The sequence below is a fragment of the Pelmatolapia mariae genome, linkage group LG22 (assembly GCF_036321145.2).
Source record: "Pelmatolapia mariae isolate MD_Pm_ZW linkage group LG22, Pm_UMD_F_2, whole genome shotgun sequence".
In the NCBI taxonomy this organism is placed as follows: domain Eukaryota; kingdom Metazoa; phylum Chordata; class Actinopteri; order Cichliformes; family Cichlidae; genus Pelmatolapia; species Pelmatolapia mariae.
Genome location: NC_086245.2, coordinates 22,385,823 through 22,412,473, shown reverse-complemented (window position 1 = coordinate 22,412,473; position 26,651 = coordinate 22,385,823). Strand labels below are relative to the sequence as shown.

The 26,651-nt window shown below is 41.5% G+C and overlaps 1 protein-coding gene across 1 annotated transcript in view; it reads right to left on the bottom strand.

Annotated features, from left to right (window-relative positions):
* Window positions 1-26,651, bottom strand: part of rims3 (regulating synaptic membrane exocytosis 3) — a 51,842-nt gene that overhangs the window by 7,355 nt on the left and 17,836 nt on the right. The window contains exons 2-4 of the mRNA XM_065471113.1: window positions 24,157-24,486; window positions 506-647; window positions 304-416 (exon numbers count right to left, since the gene is read on the bottom strand). Coding sequence (XP_065327185.1) covers window positions 304-416; window positions 506-647; window positions 24,157-24,421 — 520 coding nt within the window. The 5' untranslated portion in view covers window positions 24,422-24,486. The remainder of the gene's footprint in view (window positions 1-303; window positions 417-505; window positions 648-24,156; window positions 24,487-26,651) is intronic.

Below are 26,651 nucleotides of genomic sequence, written 5' to 3'. Positions count from 1 at the left end.
TTCCTGCTGAACGAATACACGATTACTGTGCAGTATTTCACGATGCTGTTGTGCATTTAAGTGGATGCATGCTGCAAAAAGTTTTAAACAGAAACTGGAGTTTCTGATTGATAATGTATTAACTGAATGATCTGTCTGTGCTGGTGTGCGATATATTGTCCCGCTTATATGCCTCACATTTCAATCAAACGCTATCAAGCAGAAACAATCGATGACTTCCACTAGTTTTGTATGATAAAAACAGATGAGAATGGAGTGGACTGCACGGGACTAGATGGTGATGCTGGCCGACTTCACGCTTACCCATTGGGGGTGTAGCTAATGTTTGCCGGCCTACGATCTGAGCGGGGCCTAGTCCGTCCAGGAAGTCACTGAACTGGCTCTCAGGCCCCAGGCGTGTGGTAGGGAAGACAAACCTGCGAGAGAAGAAACAGACTCATGCTGGATGAACAGGTATTGTGTATATGGACGAGCGAACGGATACACTGTCGGACGGGACACGCACGTTCCATCGGAGCTGTTTGAGTTAGTGCTGCCGTCGGTTGAGTCCTTGCTGCCCTGCCGTGTCACTCGGTTTCTCATCTCGACGGCGATTCCGGTCTCCGTGCTTCGCCGGATGGTGCTGCGGAGCTTCTTTGTCCCGCCATCTGAAAGCAGAACACAGAGGTCATGTTCCCTTCTTTAAGTACCTTTATTTCAACAGGCTAATCCACTAAGTATAATAATCTGAGGATTATTAGAGCTGCCTGTTAAGGGCGCCAGGGGTTAACGGTGAAATTATGTGACCTTTATGAGAATTTAAGATACTTCGTAAAGCCAAGCAAAGTTTACACACATATACACTCAGTTGCACAAATTGCCTAAAAATGCCTGATGTTTCTCTTTAGTTATTTGTGAGTGTGTTTCTGTGTAAAATGTTTGCTTTTTCAAAGCTACCCACCACAAATAACCAAGAATTTAAGTTTGCCTTGAAAGCTCAGATCCCTGCACTCTTTATTATGAAGCGAGGCCACTCTAGCGAGAAGGCAATATCCACTGGGGTGTCCCTGCGCTACTGAAAAATAGCTCCACATCGCAGGTATAACTACAGTCCATTTTAAATGCACAAAGCCCATTTTGCAATGGCTGTTGCAACTAGGGAGCAATAAGCCTTTAGGGGGACCTCCTGAGCCTCAGCTTGTAAGGCAGAAACACACACAAATTGGCAGCATGGGGAAGAGTAGTGGGTGGCGGGGCAAGGGGAGAGGTGAGAGGCTGAGCTCAGAAAGATGAGGAGATGAGAGGAGAGGAGGGGAGGGTTATTAAGGCTTTGCAAGTCCTGCTGACGTTAGGAGAATGAGAGCAAGCCAGAGAGTGCTAACCCCAGAAGAAGCTTTCAGGACATCATCCCCTGTAATGACACACTGTATCTCCGTGTGACTCGGCATGCTGAAAAAGCAGCAGCAGGGCACAGATGAAGTGATTTGGGTTCAGGATGTGAAGTGTAAGGTTGTGCAGCTCTTTCCTTCACTTTTATCACTCCACACCTCGGCCTCGATGTCATTCTTGTAGCATTAGCCATAGAGTTTTAGGTCAGTTTTATCAAAGGGTTGGCATTTCCTCTAATTTTTCAAGCAAACACTCCAAAGAGTCTCTGGTTTCTGCTTTAAAATGCAGAGTTCTTTCCTTTTATTTTTGTTTGGCCCTAATATTTGCATCTGTGCATCTGTCATTACTGTGTAATAAATTGTGCTTTTTACCAACTACACTAAAAGAGATCGATGTCCACAACTGTAAATTCACACCTTTACACGGGTATGCAGCTTGGGTATGCAGCTTGCGCACTCACACCTCTGTGCAACGTGTGCACAAAGTGTCTGCACGTGAACAGCCCGGGCCACACAGTGACAGTTTAGTCACACGGGAGGATGAGAAAGCAGCTGTGAGCTGTCATGTCAGCAAAGCTCACTTTAGAAAAACCTCCACAGTGGCTCTGACTAATTTCTGGGTCAACCCTATGAAAGGAGATTTTCTGGCCAAAAATATTTTTCAAAAACTTTCCAGTGGGGATTAAAAGCTTTCCTCTTCTTTGAGCATGTTAATTATGAGGCAAATGGCTGCTTATCAAAGCAATAACAAAGAGAAGTAATACATCACAGAGCGCCTTTACGACTACAGCGGTGGTTGCTGTAGAAACACGTGCATCTGCCCTGTATAGGAGCCTGGATATATAGCACAACAGCGCAGTGAAGGCAGCACAGCAGACTTAACAAGTGGTTCCTTATCACTGCCAGTTAAGCAAACACCCAGCCGTCCCACTTCATTAGCCCGAGCATCTCCAGTCTCATTAAGCATCCTTACCATGCCAGGCTCATTACCATGACAACCACAGACACCCTGCATCATCACCATCACTGTGGAGATAAACAGACAGCAAAACAGAGGCCCTTGATGATAGTTTTGGGTGTTAAAATGATGACAGAGGAGGACAGATCTATGCATCTCTCTATCAATCTGCTAGACCTTCTCTTGCTTTCACCTGAACAAATCTTAAAATGCTACAGGTTACTGAACAGAGCTCTTTTGTTCAAATGAAATCCAGCTGAAAATGAACTGTGGTGCATCCCATGTTAACAAAAACAATCTAAAAAAGATGCATGTTAGGTTGAAGCGGACTAGCATAAACCTTTACAAAAAAAATGCTGCATCTGTGGGGCTCTAAAGAGGAGAGAGGACGAGTGCTGAGGATAGATGGGTGAAAAGGAAGATGAGAATGATAGGGTCCCATGGGCATTGAAGATGAGGAGAGGGGTGCTGCCTTCTGGTACCTTCTATTTATAATCCTGCAGTAAAGAGTATTTCCAACAGCCTGTGTGTGTGTGCGTGTGTGTGTGTGTGCGTGTGTGTGTGCACGAGAGAGAGACACAGAGAGAGAAAGGGAAAGGTCTGTATGTGTTGTAGCATGACACCCAGACAAACTCCATGCACTCCTGCTGCCATGACAACCCCCGCCCTCAGATCTGGACCTCAGACAATGCCACCTGAGACAACTAGCGCCATAGCGACAGGCTCATCCGCTATTGCCTTTTATTTTATTTCATTTTTTAAAAAAATAAGAATCGTAACTTGTACAGGAAATACTTGACTGTAACTTCTGCACTAACTTCCTCTCCAAAACTTTGTCCTCGCTCACAACCAAATCGCACAAGTCTGCTGAAGAGTGTGTTTAAATTTTAACACAGTTTGGCCGCAAGTGCGACGACGCCTCTGTTACGATGAGTAGTTTCATGCACACAAGTGGGAGAACTCCAGTGTTAAACTATCGAGAAGCTATTCATTTAACTCCATTTCCACACTTGTTACTCGTTTGTCTACCGGCCCCTCCCCTCTCGTGAAAACAGCCCCCTCCACAGTATGAGGCAGTGATCTCTTCCTTCCTATTTAATCCCCTCCTCCTCCTCCTCGTCTGCTCTTTCCCTCCATTCGTTTCCATGGCAATGCCTTCTGCATTGCACCAAGAGCCCCGGCCGGCATGTTCGCTCATAAGCCTTTCCCCCTTACTCTGTGTCTTTCTGTGCTCATATTGTCCCCTCCACAAGTCCCACTCTTTGAATCGAGCCTCCACTTCTTTTCCACTGTCATATTCTCCTCTTATTGCTCCTCTTTCTCTCCAGCTTTTTGTCTGCTAGTTATCTTATGAACCCCTTGCTAACCAATTCCTTTTCTTCTTTTCTTATTGTATCTGCCTCATCTTATTTCCTGCTTCATAATCATTTTGGGTGTATTTTCTCCCAACCTGCTGGTGAATTCAGTCTGTTATACTGTTAACATCAAAACACACAAAGCACACATCCTGGAAGAAGTAATTAGAGGTTGTCTGACATATATGCCATTTGAGCAGCTAAAACAAAAACATTGCATAAGCTGTTGTGCTTTATTGTGCTACAGTAGAGGGTTTTCAGTTTCTGTGTGTTACAAAAACAGTTAAAGTGTCTCCTGTTGGCTTCACTATGATGAGTAATACCCCGCCCCTGTAAACAACCTCATGAATCTCGCGGAAATGCGAAGCACGGGAATAAAAAACACTAAACTTTTTTTCTCAGCTGCTTATGCACATGTTATGTATCATGGTAGAGAAAAAAATATATATGGGTGGAACACAAAAGTGTTAGGGTGGAAAGAACTAATAGGTTCAACGGTGAACACTATTAGGAAGGTGAGATTGCTTAAAAATGCCAACAATGCAGAAAAGAGCCACACACTGTGACTGCATGCACACTCACACATGACATATAGCTTCTTTGTGTGTGTGTGTGTGTGTGTGTGTGTGTGTGTGTGTGTGTGTGTGTGTGTGTGTGTGTGTGTGTGTGTGCTCAGTAGATCATTAAAACTGCTCTGACATTTGGAGAGCACACTGATGAAGCCATTCTCATTATATGCTGTAATATAGAATGCTGTTTTTAGACTCCCGGGCTACGCCGACATGCCTATTGGATGCACCGGTGACGGCAACGATCCACCATGCATAGCAACAGTAACCAAGCATGGGTGTTGGAGATGAAGGATATGTTGTGGTATATTTACTGCCAGACCCCAGCTAAATTTGGACTAAGGGAAGATTCAAAGTGGAAGCTTAAGTAAGACCAAGAGGTTATAGTGTACATATGAATCAGAGGTTCAGAGCCATATTTACAGTTTACACAATTCATGTGTCATATGACACATTTGGAGCTATTCCTGCAGCAGGTATTATGGAGTTTATTCAAAATGAGTCAAGCCAGTTAACAAACAGCAAATAAAAACTTAGATTAAGTTCAAAGGTTTTGTTGAACATCCCACAATGTAACTCTCTAGGTTTTACAAAATAATCAACAATCATTAGCGACCTCCTTTGCTTACGTCCATCCACCTTAGGAAGCTAAAATCCTGAAAATGAAAACTCCTAATTAGCCTGGCATTATTGCACTATTTGTGACCACAGACTGTATATAAAAGATGGACCACTCAAAAAAATCACCCATTGGTTTTTTGACTACTGCTTTAACATCTCGAGTCTGGTGCTTTGGTCATTGCTGTCGTGGTTTAATAATGTCGAGAAGTGACGAGATCTGAATAAAACTGAAAACATTATCTGGTAATGCTGGTTATCTTGATTAGCAATGTGCGTCATATAAACTGATATACCCGCTAATTACTCACAACATAGAAAAAACACAATACTAGAATTTCAAGTAACAGAAAAAGATGGATGATTAATACATTAAGTTCACAGTAAAACATGTTATTAGTAACATCATTTTTTTAAATAACCCAAAGCAATTTAACCCTTTAAGACCTACCATAGAACCAAGTCCGCCAGAGCTTACTTTATATTTTTACATGCTGTAGAGCCATTTTTGGGAGCATTTCAAGTTGCTATACATCAATACAACTATTATAGCCCATATTTTAATAATATGTATGCATTAAGTCCATAGTAACTACATTAATCTCAAAAAAGTGCAATAAACTACAAACAAATTGAAAATCATTTTTGTTTTTTTTTACATATATTTCTACTTGGAGAAATTTAAGAGGCTTATCCCTCAAAACTTTAAATACAAAAAAGTTGCAAAAAATAGTTTACAACAATAGGACATTTATTTTGAGTGTCTTCATAGTTTTATTTTTGAGATACACCAATTTTTATATACTGCAGGAAAAACGAAAAAAAATCCTATGATGCAAAATTGCAATGAAAACAGTATGTGCATCAAAATAAACTATTTCCACAGTGCAATTCAAGTTCTAAGCATCCCAGAAACTATTCAGAAAAGCATAAAGTCAAACATGACTTATAAAAACACCAATATAGGCTTTAAGGCCTATAGTTTAAAAAAACTACATTTTCCGCGAAAATGACGTCACTTCCGGTTTCGGGCACGAACTGGCAGACCTGCGATCGTTCGCGCTGACATCTGTTTCAATCATTGACTGTAGAAAACATGGACGACGCGAAAGCTCCCCAAAAATGAAGCCAAAACGTCTCTATCGCCCCCTGGTGTCTGGCTGCAGTATAGGTCATAAACCCCGCCTCCTCCATGTTAGCGGATGGGACTGGGGTCAGACTAAAATAAATTAATTCTCCTTAGATAAGATAGATTTTTTTCCAATGATTCTTTCTTTTGTTATCAATAGTTCTCATCACGCTGATTGATGTCCAAGAGGTCTCCTTTCCCATAAGTTTGATTCTAATTCCTACCGCGGCGATGTTAAGTTGGGGTTAAACGTCATCATAGCAGCTTGGACTGACAGCTGCAGTCACAGAGAAACTTGCGTATCTCTGTTCGGGAATAGCAGATAGAGCGTAGGCTCTGAGAGGAGGGCCAGCGTTTACGCTACAAAAAGACGACTGAGTGTTTTAACCTGACAGCCTGAGGTGTTCTTCAGAAAACTGGACTACCCGACAGAAGGACCCGAGGCCCCGCTGCACTTTTTCGGTAAGTTAAACGTGTTTGTAAGCTAATCCGTAACTACCGTCCTTAGCTAGGTCCTGAAACCTAGCTAGCTAAAATGAGCACTCGGCTGTCAGGGTTCGTTTAGCTAATCTGTGCAGGTGAATGAATTTACTAAAGAAATCAAGAGAAACTCCCCGGGCGACTCGGTCACTAATTACTGTTACTGTACTTTTATTACAAGTATTATACTGTAAAAGCAACAGGCTGCACCCTGCTGCAGCTCCTGTGCAGAGCTGATTATTAAATATGTGCAAACAACAGCATGTTTTCAGTCTCTTGCCACATCTGTAAAGACAGTAACATCTTTTTTAAAAGCTTGTACTTCAGTAACTGCTCATTAATCAGGAACTATGGATTAAAGTACTGTAGTGTACTGTAATACTGAAAAAAATGCAAGAGAAGAACTTCAGATCCTGAGTGTGTGAGGACAGAAGAATCAGCTTTATTTCAATATTGAGGGATAAAATTTATATTTGAGTTTGATGGTTCTGTTCTCTTTGTGATTACAGGAGCTGCCCTCAGATTCAGACCTCAGCACCACCCAGTGACAGCAGACAGATCATCCAACATGTTCACATGTTAACTGCAAAATGAACTGATGAAAACAGTGCAAAGGTTAAAGTACCACACGTGCTGTAGTGAAAGCTGCAGCTTTATCGATAAAGTTAAAGACAAAAAAACAAAAGGATTAATCACTCATGTAACTGTGTCACTATATATCAGCATTAACAGGACCTCAGTTTGGTGTTTCACAAAGCTGCTGATCTCAGACCTGCACAGCTTCCGTTTTAAACACTTAAAGTGTACACAGCTGCATGAAGAGCATATGAGATTTTCTCTAACACAATTAAATAAAACCTGATGAAGGTCAAAGGTCGTCACTTGTATGTTGAACTACAAACTTGTCATCTGGAATTTTTTCAGTTTTTTTACACATAGTGTGTTATTTACCATAAAGTGATTCAGAGTTATTCATACCAGAGTAACCAGAGAGGATCATATATTTTTAAATATATAACTTTCTACAGGACTGAATATAATATCTTTATGTAAAAGTCCGGAGCCTCTGGGGAGTATCTGAGTATTTATAACATTACACAAACCAAAGGTCTCATCACAGTGTTGATGAAATGCTGGGTTTATCCATCTCCTGGATCGGGCCTACGGAGGAGTGCTGAAGATTTCCCTGTGAGGGAGCTGCTGGTGAAGATCATGAGTCCTGCTTGATCAATGCCATGAGCTTCAGTCTTCCTGGTGTTTCTTAAATGATGCCTCTTACAGCGGGTCAACAGAACTTATGGCACAGGACAGCTGTGATGAAAGAAAGGGAAGAAGTTTCTCCAAACCTCTGGACCCAGGAAACCCAGCTTGGTCCTGGTGGTCTCCCTCACTAGTTTCTCTCCATGGTGAATGTAGCTGTGGATATAATATGGACTCTATTATTAAATGAAAACAACAAATTAGACTACACTACTGAAACGTTCTGCTGATGTTTTTAAAGTTTCCATGTTACCAGGATGTAGAGGGCTCTGAAGATTTAAACAGTTTTAGATCCATTACACTCACAGTCTTATGTTAAAATCTCAAAGGACAGCATTATATTTTTGATATTAACAGTAACTCTGGGCCTCTGTAGAGTGTGCAGCTGATATCATCCTGTCTAAAAATGGATAAAAAAAACATAAGTGTTGAAGACTATTAAGAGTAGCAGGTGTGTAGCATCGCTAACTAGCTAGCAACAAGCCTCCAACACAGTGCGTATGCTAGCGGCTAATCTAGCAAATGAATTAACAACAGAGTGATTTTAGAACTATAAGATGATAAGCTGTGTGTCTTTTTTATAACAGTGAGATGGTTGTATTTACCTTAATTAAACGAGTCGTCAGTCGCGGTAAACCAGCAAAAAAACTCGAGCAGCCGGGCTACGTAAAAAGTGTAGAGGGGCGTGTTTGCGGTCACGTCCAGCGGGTGTGTGGGCGGGAGCGTTACACAGTCGCTCCACCTCAAGTCACTACTGCGCAGACTCTGGCTCCAAATTTGCAAGATGGCAGCCTCCACAAGCGGGATATTTTGGCTTCATTTTTGCACAATGGTAGGAGGCGGGGTCGCGTCGTCCATGTTTTCTACAGTCAATGGTTTCAATGTGGGAAGTGTTACGAACAGCTGATCGGATCGGCAAAGCGTTTTTGTGGAATATTATGTTTTTGTTCCTGCAAGCGTTTTTCATGCAATTTTTGCAAAGCTATATGTGGAAGGAAACTGTGACCTAGGACAAGCTGATGGCATACGATTTAAGTACAACTCCTCCGGTTTCATATGCAAAAAAAATTATTGCGCTAGCTTACGCGGTTCCGGTTCTACAGGGATTTAAAAATAGTTATGCAAAACGGAGCGTGCCCACTCCGACCGGCTTTAAAGGGTTAATTAGTTAAGGTGCAATTTGGTAGACAGCTAGCACCAATTATATTAGCCTCAGTGACACTATTAGCATGCTTCTAATAATGCATTAAGTCCTTACACAACACAAACTTCACAGCAGCCGTTTTGATATGAAATAGTAGGTAAACACAGGTTTTTAGCATATAATTAATTTGTTCTTGTTATGAAGGCAAAGGTTTAATGATTGTGACAAAAGTATCATTGGATGTGTCTATTATTTTATGTCAAATTGGCTTAAAAAAGCAAACTAGCTAAACCGGTATAATTCAGCCCCTGATGAATACATGGTGAAATTGGCTTAAAAGGCCCACACTGTCAAAAAAAAATAAAAATAGGACAAACAAGCGTGGCAATCTTTAGAGAATGATTTCTGATGCTTTTAGGACCAATTTCAAATGGCTGTTGGAGGATCAGCAGTTTTTACTCCAGTTAGGAAAAAAATAGTCTAATAGCAGTTGGTTGACTGGCAAGGTTCACTCTGTGAAATGTAACCAAACCACATCTACACAGACGTAACATTTTTTTTAGTGCAGGGCATAGTTGTCTTTTGATAAATGTCTCAAATGTGCATTTGTAGTTTTTGCCAAGAGGTCTATAGGATAAATACAACTCTCATTTCAATACTAAAGACTGGATTGATTCAGAGATGAAGAGATATGCAGATATTTGCAAAGCCAGTTATTTTTTTATTTATATAGAACCCCTTCATATATCCTCTTCACTACAGCCCATTTACCAATATCAGTAGAGATATTAGACATAGAAAAACTCATAGAAACATCGGAAATCACTTTTTGGCAATCCGTTGTGTCAGTTGAGCTACCACAAATAAGATAAAAGTGTAACCACATTTTCAAACACTGGGAGCAACTTAACAAATCACGCAGTTGTTGGGTCTGTTCCCACAAACCCCGCTAGTTCTAGAGACTTATTTATTATGAAAGAAAACAAGGCAACAGCGTTCGATCGATTACTTGCGCAAGGGAGGCCTTTGGTCAAGAACCAGCTCTTGGAGCTCACGCTCCTAACCTGTCTCCAGCCCAAAGTCCTTCAAAGAGCAGCTTCCCTCGCAGCTATTTATTGACAAACTGTTACAGTTCACACAATAGTTTACAACACGTACCTCCCCTCTTAACCCCCCTTGGTTACAAAGACGAGGCACTGTGTGTGTGTGTGTGTGTGTGTGTGTGTGTGTGAGACCTCCTGCTGGGCAGGAAGCTTACATCAAACAGACCTTCCAGATAGGATGTGTCTGTAATCAAACCTACAGCCCCTCACCCAAAAACTCAAGAATCTGGGGAGGGGGACTGTGGAATTGCTTTACAATGTAGAAATGGATGATAAGCATAAAAATGACAAATATTTAACAATTCACTCTAACAGCAGTGCATTGGGGTTTTCTGCTGTATGACAGTAGAGCTTGTGACCAACAAATTTAATTTTCTCTTCGATGTTGCATTTCTTTTAGAAAGACGCATGCATTCCAGGTGTTTGTTTTGCCAGTGTTACAGCTGTCCATGAGAACAAAAACAGACATTGCCGTTGACCTGACGGCATCAGTTCATTTGTCTTCATCCACGTCTATGTCAGCGATCACAGCACAGGTTTTGCTTTGTAACCTTTCTGTCCTTTTTCGCCGTCTGTCAGATTGTATTAGGGCCATAGTAGCTCCCCTCCCCGCTATCAAGGCAAACCTTATCTTATCAAGCCTAGGAAAGCACAAAACACAACCCACAACCCCAATGGTTTAACTTGGAGCCTCTAAATGAAGATAGCTGTGATAACATTTAAATAGATCACAATCACATTCCCAAAGCACATGTAGTAGACTTGATGCCCCCTTTTTTCCCAATGATGAATTATTCAGTCCAGTTGAATTGGAATAGCTGGTTTTGGTAAATGAAGGTTTGTCTTTTCTGAACTGCCCTTAAACATTTCACCGAGGAATAAAAAAGGCAAAGCAACACATAACAGTATAACAAGTAAAAAAAGCATGAAAATCACTACAGCCAAGTTAACTCAAACATGTAAACAGCAGAAATTTACCGTGCAAAAAAATCTAGTTGGTTATCAAGTTGGTTCGGCTGGCTTTTTTGTTTTATTGATTCCAATCAGCCCTCCCAAGAGACCCCGGGCATCTGTCTACAGTCACGAAAAAATAAAAGTCCACCTCTTTCAGTTCTAAGGTTTTAAATATTAGTAAGTACACCCCATGATTCAGTATCTTGTAGAACCAAATTTAGTCATGACTTTATCAATGTTTCACATCATCATGGAGGAAATCTGGGCAGCTCATGGGGCCAAAGAATTGCTTCAGTTCATTTTGCAGGCATTTGTTTATGCACAGTTGTTATCAGTTTGATGTTTGGACTCTGAGTGGACCAGCGCAACATTCTTATTTTCTTCTTTAGAAATTCTGTTGTAGATTCTTTGCTGTGCTTGGGATCATTGTCCTGTTTTAAAACCCAGAGTTGGGCAAGTTTTAGCTGTAAGGTAGATGTCCTCACCTATTTTGTCCTGTGGCTGCAAAATAAGGCCAAATCATCACCCTCCACCACCGAGTGTGATTTGCACCAAATGTAACACTGTGGATTATGACCAATCACCTCTACTTTTTACAGTACAGTGAAAGCAGGACTTGATCAGCCATAATCATGGTTTGTTTCCCCATCTGTATGCTAAGATAAGCTAACTGCAAGTATTTCTCACTTTGAACCATTTGTTTAAGGGCATATCAGCTTTTTGACAAACAACAGCCATAGAATGAATATAATGTAGGGGCAACAGTTCAGAAAGTAGCATAAAAACTATTTACAGTACAAGTAATTAGGTTAATGATCGTGACTTCTCAGAATTGGTTTATTATGTTGTATTAATGTGCAATCATAAGCTTTGTTTCCTTGTTTTTTTCCCCCATTTGCTGTGCTGCATCTGTATTTTTGTCCTTCCAAAAGAATCCTTTTCTCTATAATTTAACCATTTATGAAACACTGCCAGCGTTCCTCTTTTCCAAGTCAGTTATTTAACTCTAACAGAGCATGTAAAAACAAATAAATGTGGTCGAGGGTTAAGTGTAGCCTAGTCTTACCCCGTCTTTAATGATAATGCATGGGAATTAAACAAATCGAATTTCCCCTTTGTGTGCATATGTGTGCACTGTCGCTGTGTGTGAACTGCAATGCAACATTTCAGGCAAAGACCTAAGTTAGGGAGTGGTCAATGTGAAGTAAGTGATTAGCGTTTCTCAGCATCAGGTTGCATGGGAAATTATTTCATGAAATCAAAAAAACGTTCATGTATGGCAGGATGTCTGTCAGCGAGTTAATATGCCACACAGGCTCTTGTCTAACGGCAATTAATTACGATGAGGAAAAGAGTAATTTAATTTAGATGTAATTTCCTCTTGATTACTTGACTCTGTGGCTGATGACCAAAGGATTAGGGATGGCAGGGCATTTTATTTTTTTTAGAGAAAAAGCAGATGAGAAAAAAATAAGACAATATGGGCAAAATATGGCGAAAAAACAAACGAAATCACAAGACCTTCTGCTGCTTGTTAAACTACCACTAACACACAGAGCAAAACATGTAAAGAGCAAAACAAAACTGATCTCAAACCTGCCTTTACATAAATGCTTTGTAAAATTCTACTACTGGGATGGGATATTTTAATTTCCTTCTGATTTAATTTAGCTGTTTTCCAGGTTCCAGCCAGTGTATCTTCAATAAAAGCAGGATTATGAGAGCAATAACTTTGCATGAAGAAAATTTCATTTAGGTCAAGAAAATTCCCCAAACAACCTGATCAGAAGGGGAGCTCTATATCTAGCTTACAGATACTTTGTGCTCCGGTTTAACAGGAGATAACATTTCAGGGTAGAAATTAAATCGCTTGTTGAGCGCTTCCTGCAGTGCAGCAGCAGCAGCCTCTCTGTGCCATGAAACAGAATTAGAAATCAATCTGCCTGTATGTTCCCATTGCCTGAGAAGGAAGCAGAACTGTGTGCAGCTCCTATGCACCAAAAGCTGTTCTCCCCATCCCCATCCAAAACACCACACGGCAGGCAGCAGTAGGCTTGCGTATGCTCTGTGTAAGCGCAGTGTTTACTGTGCTTTTTAATTTTACCTTAGACATAGATATGTTACATATGAACATGTTGACTCATGCCTCGGTTAGTGACGTGAGCAGTTTGGGGATATTTATTGAGAAAAGACCACTCTGCTGTCAAGTACAATTACGTGACTTTGATCAAGTATAGAAGTCTAACATTTTGAAAAATGTGTTTATTAAATGCACAGAACAGCAGACAAACAAGATAAAATACTGCACCTCTATTCAGCGATTCATCTTACCACACATGCTGGACGCAGCGCGTGTGAAACAGCTAGGATCCCTACAGTTCCCTTATTAATATGTTAGATACCCACTGACATCTAAGATAGGTACACTGACTAACAGCTGACAGAAAGGCAAAAGTAGGTCAAGTATCAATGTACCGATGTATGCAGAAGAGCGTCTCTGAGTGGAACCTTAAAGCAGATAGGCTACAACACAGGAAGACCACACCAGGTGCTCCTCCTGTCGGCTAAGAAGAGGAAAGTTAGGCTGCAGTTCATACAGGTTCACTAGAACTGGACAAGAAAAGTGTCACACTTTTCCCTGTTTCATTACCACTCACTGGCTAGTTGGCAGTGTTCAAACAAATGTACAAACCAATTTCATCTAGCGACAATCACCCATCTCTGGCAATCACCTGCAAACTGGTCGGGGAATAAACATTTTTCCCTTGCGACCTGTGGCTAGCGGGCGCTGTTACGTCCCTCTGCAGCCCCTAATCATCTTAATGTGTTCGTTCAGCTGGTGCTAATTGGCCACACCTAGTCAGGTGTGGATAAAAGCATACCCGAGGCAAGCTTTCAGGGAGCTCACTTGTCTTTGCCTGGGTGGTACCAGCCATTTCAGCCAACCTCCTATCCATTATAAGATAAAACCTCTTCCTACCTACACTCTGCTATTCGTCTCCTTTTTTTATGTTGCGGCCTCGAGCCGGGTCGTAACATAAGTGGGGGCTCGTCCGGGATTATTTGGACATTTTAGTGGAGTCTGAATATCTGTTTGACTTTTAAGTGGGTGAGCAAAGGTGTTCACTGTGATTGAGCAACGTCCCTTTAGTAAGTGTGTTTCAGCTGGGTGGCTGTGCTGCCCTTCCATCGAAGCGCTTGTTTGTTGTTTTGCTTTGTTGTTTTGGTTTTTGTGTTTCTGTGGTTGGCTTATGTTACGACCCGGCTCAAAAGCCGCAACATAAAAAAGGAGACAAATACCTGAGTGAGTGTGAGAAGAGGTTTTATCTTAAAATGGCATGGCAGGTTGGCTAAAACGGCTGGTGCCACCAAGGCAAAGACAAGTGAGCTCCCTGAAAGCTTGCCTCGGGTATGCTTTTATCCACACCTGACTAGGTGTGGCCAATTAGCACCAGCTGAACGAACACATTAAGATGATTAGGGGCTGCAGAGGGACGTAACAGGCACTTGCTGACTTGTCTTTAAGCCTGTGTGAGTGAGGCATTTGGGGTTGTTAAAAGATTTATGGCCACTTGGACAGTGGGCAAGCCTTTTTGCAAAGTCTAAGTCTATTACGGTAACATAGGACACCATATCGGCTAGCATATCAAGCGAGATGAGCTAACCCCCCTCCCCACCGAAAATCATTTGAAAATATTGGCAAGTATGCTGCTGTAAACAGTTGCATCTTAAAGACGGTATATCAAATGTCAAAGTTGAATCAGATTGCAGGCAGTGTGCTTTGAATCCACATGTTGTTTAGATGCAGTGTTTTACATGCAGAAGCTACACTTCCACAATTGCAAAGCCACAAAGAAAGAAAGAGTGAAATAGTTCACCAATCTGTCTCGCTAAGAATAGAGCATTGATGGGTTGGTGGGCGAGATTGAGAAAACGTGATAGATGCTGCGTGAAAGTGAGAGCCAAAGAGATTGAGATTAATCGCGGAGAGATAAAGGGGAGGGAAAATTACGATGTCGGCGAGCTCGGGGAAACAAAAGGAGGACAACGAGGAAGTGGAGACATGAGAGGCAGAAAGAGGACAGAAAGTGATCGTCGGTCAGTTTAGCTGTGGGTTTGGCAGCCTCCAGAAGGACCAGTAGGGAGGAGAAAGCTTTTAGAGACAGGAGTAAGGTTTCAGTTTCTACAGTATGTGTCAGGAGAGCCAATCACACAATGTCGCTTTCAAAGCAAAAAGAGGTGCCAGCGCTTGAAATTACAACAAAAAGAGCAGTTTCACCTGAAATAGCAGCTTGAAAGATGCAAGGACTTTTTCTTTGATTAGTCATAGTGAATAAGAATAGCAATCAAGTGAGTCATCCACAGAAATAGCTTTCATTATCAAAAGGGCAGCGCGTGTGTTACTACAGTTCGGATGCTGCAGAGACTCAGCAACTTTCATTGTTATTATTCTAACAATTCATAGTCTTTGCTCTTGCTCTTTTTGTCCGGGCTTTTCTGAGCTAAAGTGACATTTAAGAATCTCCCTTTGGAGGTGAGTTTTCCCTCGAAGGATCTAAATCACTGTAAGCTTTCCAAGATGCGCCTGCCAAAATTCCTAATGTGTGTTTCCTAGCTTTGACTCAGAAACTGAGCTGGAAGTAGGGCATGAGTGAGTCACCACAAAAATACCCTCAGAACTGAAACGCAAGGTCTCTTTAATCTACTATAGTATAGTGTAGAGGACACGCTTTAACTTGTGGCCTTTAAGTGTGTTGTTGCTGTGCTTATTTCTCCTGTCAAAGCACCCTTTAAAAACAAGAAAACATTATTTACAAGATTGGGAAGAGAGAGAGATCATTTCCTTTCAAAACATTTTCAGTTAAGAGTGAAGAGAGAACCTCAAAAATGAGAGAAAAAGACTTAACTAGATGGAAACGGCTCCGACGAAAAATGTATCCTTTGCTATCTTCCCTCTGCATCACATCATCCTGTCTAGCCTGAGCTTTTTCAGACTGGGGGAGCACAACCTTCATATTATCAGTATTTAGGAAACTAGGAGAACTGCTACTGGCCGCCTGGCATTGTCCTGCAGATATACCGCTATCAGCTTATATAACGTCTTATCTTCTTTTTTTCTTTCTGAGAACCTGATCCTTGTACCAATTTTAGAAAAGTTGTCACCAAATCTCTGGCTCCACTGTTTAAAATGCTCTGTGCACTGTTGGCCACACATGTAGCATCACAGCTCAGCAGATGTTGGTGCAGAGTCAAGCAGTCTCTTTGCAATAAATTGCTAAATATGGGTCAAACACTGGGTGAGTTTTCATCCACAGCTGGTTGCATCTTATTGTAGCTAACAGAGTGTACAGTCATATCTAAAAGAACATTTGCATTGGACTCTGTGCAGTCATGTAAAAAAACTAAGCACACCCAGATTCATTGGCTTTAGAAGCAATAACTTGAAGTAATCTGTTTCTCCATCACTTTATCAGCCTCTCACATCTTTCCCTCATGCCTTTACAGCATTGCTTCAGTTCATTGAGGTTTATGGGCATCTGATCATCCAAAGCTCTCTTAAGTTCCCACAACAGCATTTCAATCAGGTTGAGATCTGAGCTTTTACTGACTGGGGCAACTGCAACACTTCGATTCCTTTCGTTTTCAGATTTGATGCTGTGATTGGGATCATTGCCCTGCTGCATCACAACATTTCAGCTGAGCTGTCAAACAGATGGCCTCACATTTTAATATTTCGGTATAAAGAGGAGTTCGTGGCCAGGCACCCAAGTTCTGTGCAGGGTTGTCGAAAAAATTGGTACCCGGACACTAATCAATAATAGAAATTGCTACTGAATTAAATATTCTTTTGCAACAGTATCAATACCAACAGTGCCATCTTCGCCTCCTGCTGCTGACACACAACCTCAGACAGCCCCTCTCCTCACTAGCAGCTGAAGTAGTTGACGTTTTTCTCACACCTAATGAGAAATTTCAAGAGGTCACTATAGCTCACATTTCAACAGCGTTGAACAGTTATCATAAATGTTAACCTGTCCGGGGCATGTGAGCCATTGAACTATTAGCAGTTAACCAAAAGCAGCATTAGCTATCATTAAGTTAGCGGCTAACAGCTATAGCTAAATAATGTGATAGCATTAATGTGGAAGGTAGGCAGTTATCAGTCCCACCCAAATATAACAAGAATAAAGTTGTAAACACTTTCCTGGTATTGGTACTAAGTTTAAAATACTAGTCTTGTGACAACTAAAGCTTTGTCGCTTAAGTACAATTTGTCCTGCGTTGAGAAACAAAAGGCTAATTTAACATAATTTAGTAAGTATTTGCTCTATTTTTTTTCTCCTTTGGTATACAACAACAAAGTAAAATTCACAGCCTGGAGGAAACACCTGTGTTATTTTCCTGAAAGACAAATATAAAAATGAGTCAGAAGCACTTAACATTACTGGCAATGGTGCAAGTCCCTCTGCATATTTTTCACAGCCTGGAGCTAGAGTTACAGGCGGCCAACTCAAAAATATTTGTCTGACGACAGCATACTCAGAAATGTGGTTGCTATTGGTCACAGAGCGTAGCTGGAATCATTTTAATAAGCAAAGGAACAAGTATTCTCGTCACGTGTCAAACATATTTCCTTTTCTGTCTCTGTTTCTTTTCCGTGTCTCTGGCGTCCTTCCAGCAGGAGCTACAGCGCCATAGAAATAAACACACAGGAGTCAAGATTTTAAAAAGGAGGTCAAGGAAACAAAAGCATGGATGCTGAGCTAAATAGAGCAGGAAAGAGTAAGGTGCTTTAGACATATATGAGCTGGGGTGTGTGTCGGGGGGGGGGGGGCTTTCAGTGGGACACACAAACATGCATATCTATGCCTGGTTTCCTTTAATCTAACTGTCCTGGTGCACTGCATCACATCATTGGTGCTTGTTTCTCTGAAAACCACGTCCCTCTGTGCAGACAGACAGTGCACTGGGAGCGCTCTGCTGGCTCTGTTTTCGCAGTCATGGATAAACCTGCTCAGAAGATAAGACCATGTTCAGCGGAGGAGTGACTCACCCAATAAACCTGGGAAACCGTTTCTGTGTGTGTGTGTGTGTGTGTGCCTTCTCCTCACCGGTACTAATAATAGCAGGTAATAAATAGAACACAGACAGAACCAAAATGCCATCCCCAACACTGTTACAAAACCCAGAATAATGAGACAGTGGGAGTCGGGGCTTTGAATGGAATAACATGAGGAACACTGAGCTGCATTACGGAAGAAAAAAATACACTGAGTTGGTAGGAACGCGTGAAAATAGCCAAGATAGGGAGCTATACATGGTATCAAATGTTACACAACAACAGTACACAAAGTGTACTGTACTTTTATACAACATGCAGGCACTCACAGTGTATGTAACCTTATTTTCTATACCACTATATAAACTGTTAATGTACATACTGTAAGTGTCTTTACTCTGACCTGATGCTTTTATTCATGCAGTTCTCTTTAAAGAGACAGTTGCTGAAACATTTCCACTGAATGACACTTACCCATTTTGCTGCAAAATAGAGACCTGACCCCTAAAGTCTTTTTTTTTTCTTGGAAACACCTAAGGGCGCAATTAAATTTCACGCATTAAGACGACGAACTGGCAGAGGTCTCAGCTGTTGTCTGACAGTGCTGACAAGTCCTAGAAAACGTCCTTGCCCTACTTCAAATATGTAAAATCAGTTTATGTATGAATAATATACTTGGATATTACAATTCCCAAAAGCACTAATTGAATAAATTAATAATCTTGTTGCATTCTTCACTCTGCACAGTTTGTTCTCATTTTCCACCTTGTTACGAAGGAGATTTGAGCGTGTGTCAGAGATCCTGAGTGCTTTGCCACTGGGAAATTTACCCCGAAGCAGGTTTAACCAAATGGATTGATCTCAAATGATTGGCCTGATGAAAGACACAACACCAGCTCTCCAACTTAAGGGGTTGTGTGTGGCAACACTGATACTTAATCAGCAGTTCTGCCTGGAAATTTACAAATAGCTGATTAGGAAACAATTTTATCTCTGTTACACATATTGCATTGTTACAACCCTAATGACAACTCCTACAGAAACTTGATTCAATGTAATTAAGCCTACCTTGACAAAAGGTCAAGAACCCCACTAAGAGCCTCAGATGATGCTGATGTTGTTATTTGGAAATCAGATAAAATAAATGTGCTTTAACGCATCTGTAGAAAAAAAAACTTTTGCATTAGACCTTACCTTAAGTGATTCTGCAGATCGCCGTAAATTGACTGGATCCAATTCACAAAATAAGAACGTACCTGGTAGGAACTGTGACACAATAATGCCATAAGTGCATTACCTCCTAAAAGCATTTTACGGTAAGATGCTGACATATTCCTTCAATGTCTTTACATTTTGGTGTCTCTACCAGTTACCTCGTTGCTAAGTCACATTGTTCATCATTCTCCTTCACCGTGTTCACGTTTTGCACACAAACTGTATTGTTTGCAGCAGCAGAACCATCCATTTTCTTTACTAGATAACAAGAAGGCTGCTTGTGATCTCATTTTAAAAGATATGAAAAAATAGAGCACAACATTAATAGATTTTGCGGAGTGCTGTGAGAGTCTGTGTTTCTCCTCAAGGTTCCCTTCCCTCACAACATCCAATCAAACCAATCAATAAGTCATTTAATGAAATAATCTATGTTGAGTTTTGGTTCCATTTTCCTTTCCCATTCATGCATCCAGTCCAAGACCAAATCTGCATCAATATTGTGTGTTATTGGTTATTAGCTGGTCATCTTATCCTCACATACCTACCCCCCTCTGGTCAATCGATGCTGGTGTCATTCTAAACATGGAGCACCGAGAGCTGACCGGACGGGGTCATTAATGACTGCCACAAAGAAAAGAAAGGACCCTAATCGAACCCGACCAAGTGAGAAGGAATGTTATGTGTGAGTCACATGTCTAATTATCTGCATCTGATATGTCCTTCTAGCTGGTGTAAACTATGAGTTGATGACATGTTAGGTTGGAGTAAACAACCTTGTTTTTTTTTTTCTTCCACCAACAGGTTTTCAGTCTTTACCTGGTTAAGCTTTGAGAAACAGGCAAATTCCTAGTAGAGCAGTGACATAATCTTGTTGGGTGACTGTTACGTAAAAAGACCTGGACAGTGATTCAATTTACACCTAAATCAATTGGAATGTTGACTGTCTGAGTCTGAGCCTACCTCCACTTAATCAGTTTGGAGATGCAATGGCCAAACTGATTCTGATACTCGGGATATCTATCAGTACTGAGTCACAAAGCACCATCAGTTTTCTCTTTTTCCCCCAAAAATTGAAATCGATATAACACTGATGCCGCTGTCACCGAGCTCTGTATCTACAAAGCTGCAGTTGAGTCTATGAGATTCTGTAAGATGGGCTGCACACAATTTACCTGTGTGTGTGACCCATCTCTCCTGCTTAAGTGACACTTTATAGCTCAGTTTATCAGATTGGCTGCTAGTAGCTTATTTTTAATAAGATATTGTGTCCACGGTCATGATCTAAACCACTCTACTTTAGAATATCTTGTTATAGGACTGAGGACAGATTTGTTTATTCATATCTCGTACTGAATCTCAGCTCATCAGAGGTGTGCTTTAAAAAAATCATTTCATAACCTGTTGCCAGCGCAGCACAGGGAGAAAACTAGCGAACCTCTAATACGGTGAGATGTGGTATCGACAGAAGAAGAACAAGAAGAAGAAGAAGAAAGAGCCATCTATGATACTGTGATTTTGTTCCAGGCACAATGTGCTGCTCCGGCAGCTGAGAACATCTAAATTTAGATGCACCCCTTGTCTCCCCTTCCTCTTCTCTACCTCGTCAGCCCCTCCTAGCCTCCCCATCCGCACTTTCCCTTTGTTGTGCTCTCTTCATCACCGCAAACACGACACGAAAGCCCCCGTGGTGAAAATATCGACAGTTCTCCCTGCGTCAGACAAGTGTCAGCTGTGATGAGTGAAGCAAGCTCTTTGTTTGTGTCACTGTGTATGTATGTGTGTGTGTGTCCACAGAGCCCTGGTTACAACAGCCATTTTAAGCTGATTTCAAAGGCAGGTAATGATAGGGGATAACAATGCAGAATTATGGTGAGTGGATGTGTTTGCATTTATCTAATGGTTGCTTTCTTCTTACTTATCCTTCAGGATAAGCTGTCGCTGGAGACAGAAAGAAAAGCTAAACTGCCTGGCTTTGTTACATTTACGGTATAAATAAAAGCCAACCCAAATGTTTTACTTAAATAAATATAATGTCAAATTATAACTTACGGGACATGCCAAATGAGTTCAATAAAGAATCTGTACATAAAAGATGGATGTAGCTGCTGTGTCTGAAGAGTTGATACAGATGTGCATACTTTCTTTAAATGTTACAATTTCCCCCCTAAACTGGAGTCAGTTACAGAATTTGCTTCTCTCAGTTAAATAGCTCCAAAATAAAGTGGTCTGCTGCTGAGAAGCAGCACAAATAATTACACGGACAAACCTGACATTTTTCACTTTACCAAACAAAACCAGGCCCGACAGAGTTATATAACAAAACAAATTTCAAGTACTTACATCATTTCCCGGTATGTTTATAAATTCACCAGACACTTGCACTTCGTAATTATCCCCATAACTGCTTTGATCCTCTTGCTCTTACCAGGGCAGCTGGCCTCTGGCTGGCTCTGAGCTCTGGACAGCCACTTTGCTTTTGTAAGCCTCTTTAAAGTGTCCATGTTCAGGCTGAAGGTGATTTAAGTGTCTGATTAGTTCTGTTTTTCTGAACATTTTCATGGTGGTCCCCCTACAGTTTACTTTGTCAAACTTTGTGTTTTCACTCAGCGTGAAGAGCTACCACACTAACTGCATGCTAGCGTATGAATGTGAGCATGCATACAGCTATGTGCCTGCGCCGCTGTGCATGTGTTGCCCATGCATGGAGCAGACCAGTTCATAATCGGACTTTCATTAGGCTGAAGAGCTGGTCTCTGGTTAGGGCACAAAACTGTCATATGCCAGCCGTTGGCCAATTACTCGGTGGAGTTCTAAGAATAAATCACAATTCTATGAAAAATAATATGCTTTAAGGTCCAAACTTAGCATCCCACAGAGTATCACAGTGTCAATAAATAGCCCTTTTCCGCTACCCACTAGCTCAACTTGGCAATATACAATCAACTATCACAAAATGTGCATGGGGTCGTTGTAGCAACGCAGCCAAAAGTCCTGTGACATCATTTATATGCGACACCAACACCACAACAATGTAGGATGTTGAGACGATGGTATACCTGCTGCTCGTTGTATGGCTTTTTGTCAGACTCGGGAACCACTGTGCTGCTTTTTGTGTAGCCATTTCCCATATTGCTGGAATGTATTTTTGTGAAGGGAATGCTCATGACTCATTAACTGAAGCCATTGACTAGCCAATCAGTGGCATGCAGTCTGCTGATGTCACATTTTCACCTCCGATCGCTTGGAACCCTGTCCGAGTAGGTACTAAAAAAGTACCTGGTACCAGGTACTACCACTTAATAGAAAGCCCTAAAAACAGCGTTGACCCACGCTGGTACTAGTGGAAAAAGGCTATAAGATATCTAGGGCTAGAGTTAGGCCCCACTTGCATAGCCAAACGTGCCATACGGCAATAACTAATTGCCGTATGGCAACCGATTGCTGGAGCAGTCACTGTGAAATCGAATGCTCCAGTCACAAAAGCCTTTAGTCAATAATGCCCACTTGTAAGCACCGTTACCCAGGGACAAGTGTGTATTCTGCAACCAGTTAGCAAGTGATTGCTGGAGGCTGCATGGAGTCACTAGTGTTAAATTTGGCGCAAAGAGCATAGCACAACTTCTACTTTGAAGGTGAATGTTCTCCGGTTTGTGCTACACCTTTTTTGGTTTCAAAACAGCTTAAAAAATAAATGGCAAGTGTCTGCAGATGAGTCAACATCGTCTATTGTGAAATCTGTCAATTGCACTGTTTTGTCTGACTGACAAATATACACAACTGAGCAGGTACAATAAATACATATTTGACATTTTTGTTTAAAATAAAGCACTTGTATAATTTAAAGTACTGGTAAAAACACGCTGCTGCACAAAGCAGCAGAGAGCCAGATCTTGTGATATATTTCAACACTTACACAGAATTAGACACAGACGGTGTACAGCCAGGCAAGAAGAAAGAAAGAAACATGCAGACACGAGCACACTGTTCTGTAAAAGTTACAGTTCGATGTGCTGAGACGAGAAACAGAATGTGTAAGAGGACACGAGGAGATGAACAACTTCTTTCATACTGACAGATAGAGGAATGAAAAAGAAAAAAGGAAAAATTTGGCTGCACTCAAATAAGATGCATCCCCTGCTCCCCCTGCCCCTCCTGCCCATGCCTCTCAGCCTTTACAAAGTCTCAGTGTGTGACATGTTTTTCTTATTTTCCACCAGGAAAGAGTAGGTTTGTGTTCGCCACTGAGGCGCAAAGTGAGAAACGCTTTTCTTGCAGCTGCACAGGGTCTGTAATTATACGCCGCAGGAGACGCATTAGAACATAATGCCGCTACCAAACAGTCACCACGCGTACTTGCTGCTGCCGCTGCAAACCCGCTGCAGAGTTCAACACACGGCGACGCTCACAAATGTGCTGCATCCTTTCAAAAAGGACTCGCTACAATACTAACACCTTAAAAGATAAAGCTTGTTCAATCAAATACTGTAGCTGTCAAAATAACCCCAGATACACTTTAGAGTGGATTATGCTAATGTTAACTGTAATAATAATTATTCTGTTATAACAGTTTTAGTGTCATTTTAACAATTGCAGCAAGGTATTTAAATCAATTTAAAGGAACAAGGAAAATTTTCCCATGTTAAAGAAAATTCAGGAGGATAAAAATGATCCTCCTTCCTCTTCGAAATAAAAAACCTCAATTTTAAAAAGAATCTAAAATCTTCAAACTTTTTAAATCACAATAAAACAGATGGGGAGAGACCAAGGTTAGAACTAAGGAAAGGATACAGAAAGAAAAAACAGAAGCTATGAGGATGACGGCTGGGGAAATGGGGAAAAACAGATGAATTTGCCTTGGTGAAAGTGTCAGAAAGGTAGAAACAGAAAGTGAATATACATAGAGAGAACGACTGACAGATTAAGTAGTTTAGACTGTAAACTGACCTTGCTGGTTGAGCTGCTGTGTGCTCTTGCTCCACTGTGACAACCCCACAATGGCCACCATCTTGGCACCCAAACTGGAGCGCCGCTTCTTAGTCCCAGTCAGCGATGCAGAGTCTGGGCCCCCGCTGCCAGGACTTTTCTCCAGGCTGTACATGGCCCCCGAGATACTGGAGGAGCGCACCACGTTCCGGGCAGCCGTGCTCAGCCCGCTCAAGCCACTCATCCCTCCCGGGCGGGGCACCTCCACGGAGCTGCTGAGCATCATGGTCCTGTTGGACTGGAGGGCCGATGGGCTGGGGGGGGAGAAGGGGCCGGAAAGTCGGAGCGGGGCTTGACAAAAGAGACGAGAGAGGACAGAGAGTCAGGTGATCGTGAAAGTACAAATGGGGGAGAAGAGCTCAAATAAAAGGACGTCTTGACGTGCAGTGTGTCTCATAAAACACAGTGGAAAAGCTTGTCTTACAGCCGCAGCAGCAGCTCCCCGGGGCTGAAGGACACCGAGTTTCAATTTCAACCACAGTTTGGTTTTACACACTTACTGCAGAGGCAGCAAAAATGAGTTCTTACACTATAAAAGACACAATGAAAAAGGGAAATGCTCTAAAAAGTCTTTTTCATCTTCAACAGTTTTGAAAACTGAGAAAACAAAGAACACAAAGGTCAGCAGGCGAGGACAGTGCAGATGGCAGCACACTGTCCAAGTGAGGTAAACTATATCTACAGCATCACACACACTCACACACACAAATGTCAGGACTGGCCTGCTGTTGAGGGGTGACCCTGTCAGCTGGTATTTGTCTCCTGTATTTTTTTTTTATCTTTTTTTTTTTTGTCTGACCTTAAACAGCGACAGATGATAAACTCCAGAGCCAAGTCATCACTGGCTGGCTGAATCATGGCAGTGCGCGCGTGTACTCGCTCGCCAAACTCTGATCACCTTTGTATTCTCAAACTGATGGGTACGGCACCTTTTGTACTGGCAGAGGTACAATTCTACTAATAAATTTTTTTTTTCACTAGCTATTAAATAGGATTGAGCCATTGCTTACACCTGCGGTTGTGTTAAGCAAAAAAAAAAAAAAAAAACATCTGTGACTTGGGACCTTCTTTAACTCTGCTCCTTTTCTCTCCCATCACAACAGCGATCGAACAGAGGCTAAACCGACAGCCTGGAGGCACATTAAATATGTAGTTGCGCTGTGGCCGACATTGTGCTTTTATACTCGTCCTAAATATTTGTTCATCACTGCGCATTTTCTATAACACTTGTCTCATTGCTTCATAAACTTTGTATCACATATCACACTCAGGTAGTTTAGATGCCTAAACTTAAAGTAATGCAGATGAGAACTAGGTTAAGACGGTCAGAATTACATCACTTCGACACATCTATTGAACCTTAGAAGATAGCTCTCTTTCAAATGACAATGGCACAAATAAATGTAAAACAAAAAGAAAAGAGAGGTTTGGCCACCCTTTGTTTTGCAAGTTGAAGACCTCACAGTAGGATAATATACTGCATTAATTTAGAGCCTTAGAGCTTTCAGCCAAGTGCCCCCTTGTCTTTGGGTCTCTCTCTCCCAGACCTAACTCACAATACTGATTCTCTCCCGATCTTTAAAGCCAGTCATAAAACACATATTTTATTTAAAAATGGCCTATTCTGTTTGAATTTGATGTTATGATGTATTAGCTTTTTATTCTATGGTGTTTCTTAACTACTTTATGTATACTGTGACTTTGGTAAGTAATTACTTGTCAGGTGTTCTTATTTAAATGAAATGTATTATTATTAGTAGTAGTAGTATCCTATCACAGCACTTCACTCTCAGACTGTAGGCTTACTTGTTTTTCCTAGAGTTTTGAAAAGTAAGAGCCTTCAGCTGTCAGGAGACAGACAGCATCTCTACTTTCAAGATCAGGCTTCGAAGTTTTTCATATTTGATAAAGCAAATAGTTAGAGTTGGATCAGCTGCCACAGGCTTAGGCGTGCCAGAAGATTTCCCATAATGCAATGAGCACCTCTTCTCCACATCCCTCTTTTCAGTCCCTGCATGTTTAAATGCCACGATTGCATGCCATTGACTTTTGTCTTCTCTCCAATGGCTTCTGTTTGGTCCTTTCTTTCAGATAGCTGCCCCTCACTGAGCCTGGTTGTGCCGAAGGTCTCTTCTTCTTCCTTCCCGCTGTCACCTAGTCCTCCTCATAGGGCATCTATTATTCTAACATCTTTACAGTCTAAAGCACTTGGAGGCGATTGTTCTTGTGAATTGGTGCTATATAAACAAAACTGAATTAAATTGAATTTGCCTCCCTGTGACTTTATTTACTTCCCAATAGTGAAACGCAGTGAGGTCCAGCACACATCAGAGGAATAAATACAAATGGGGTTTTAGGGCTTTTTTGCTTGTTTGTTTTTTTACAGAGTGATCCAAAAACTGCAACCACACTTATAACATTTCAGAGGTGCATGAGAAGATCATCTTAAGAGAAAG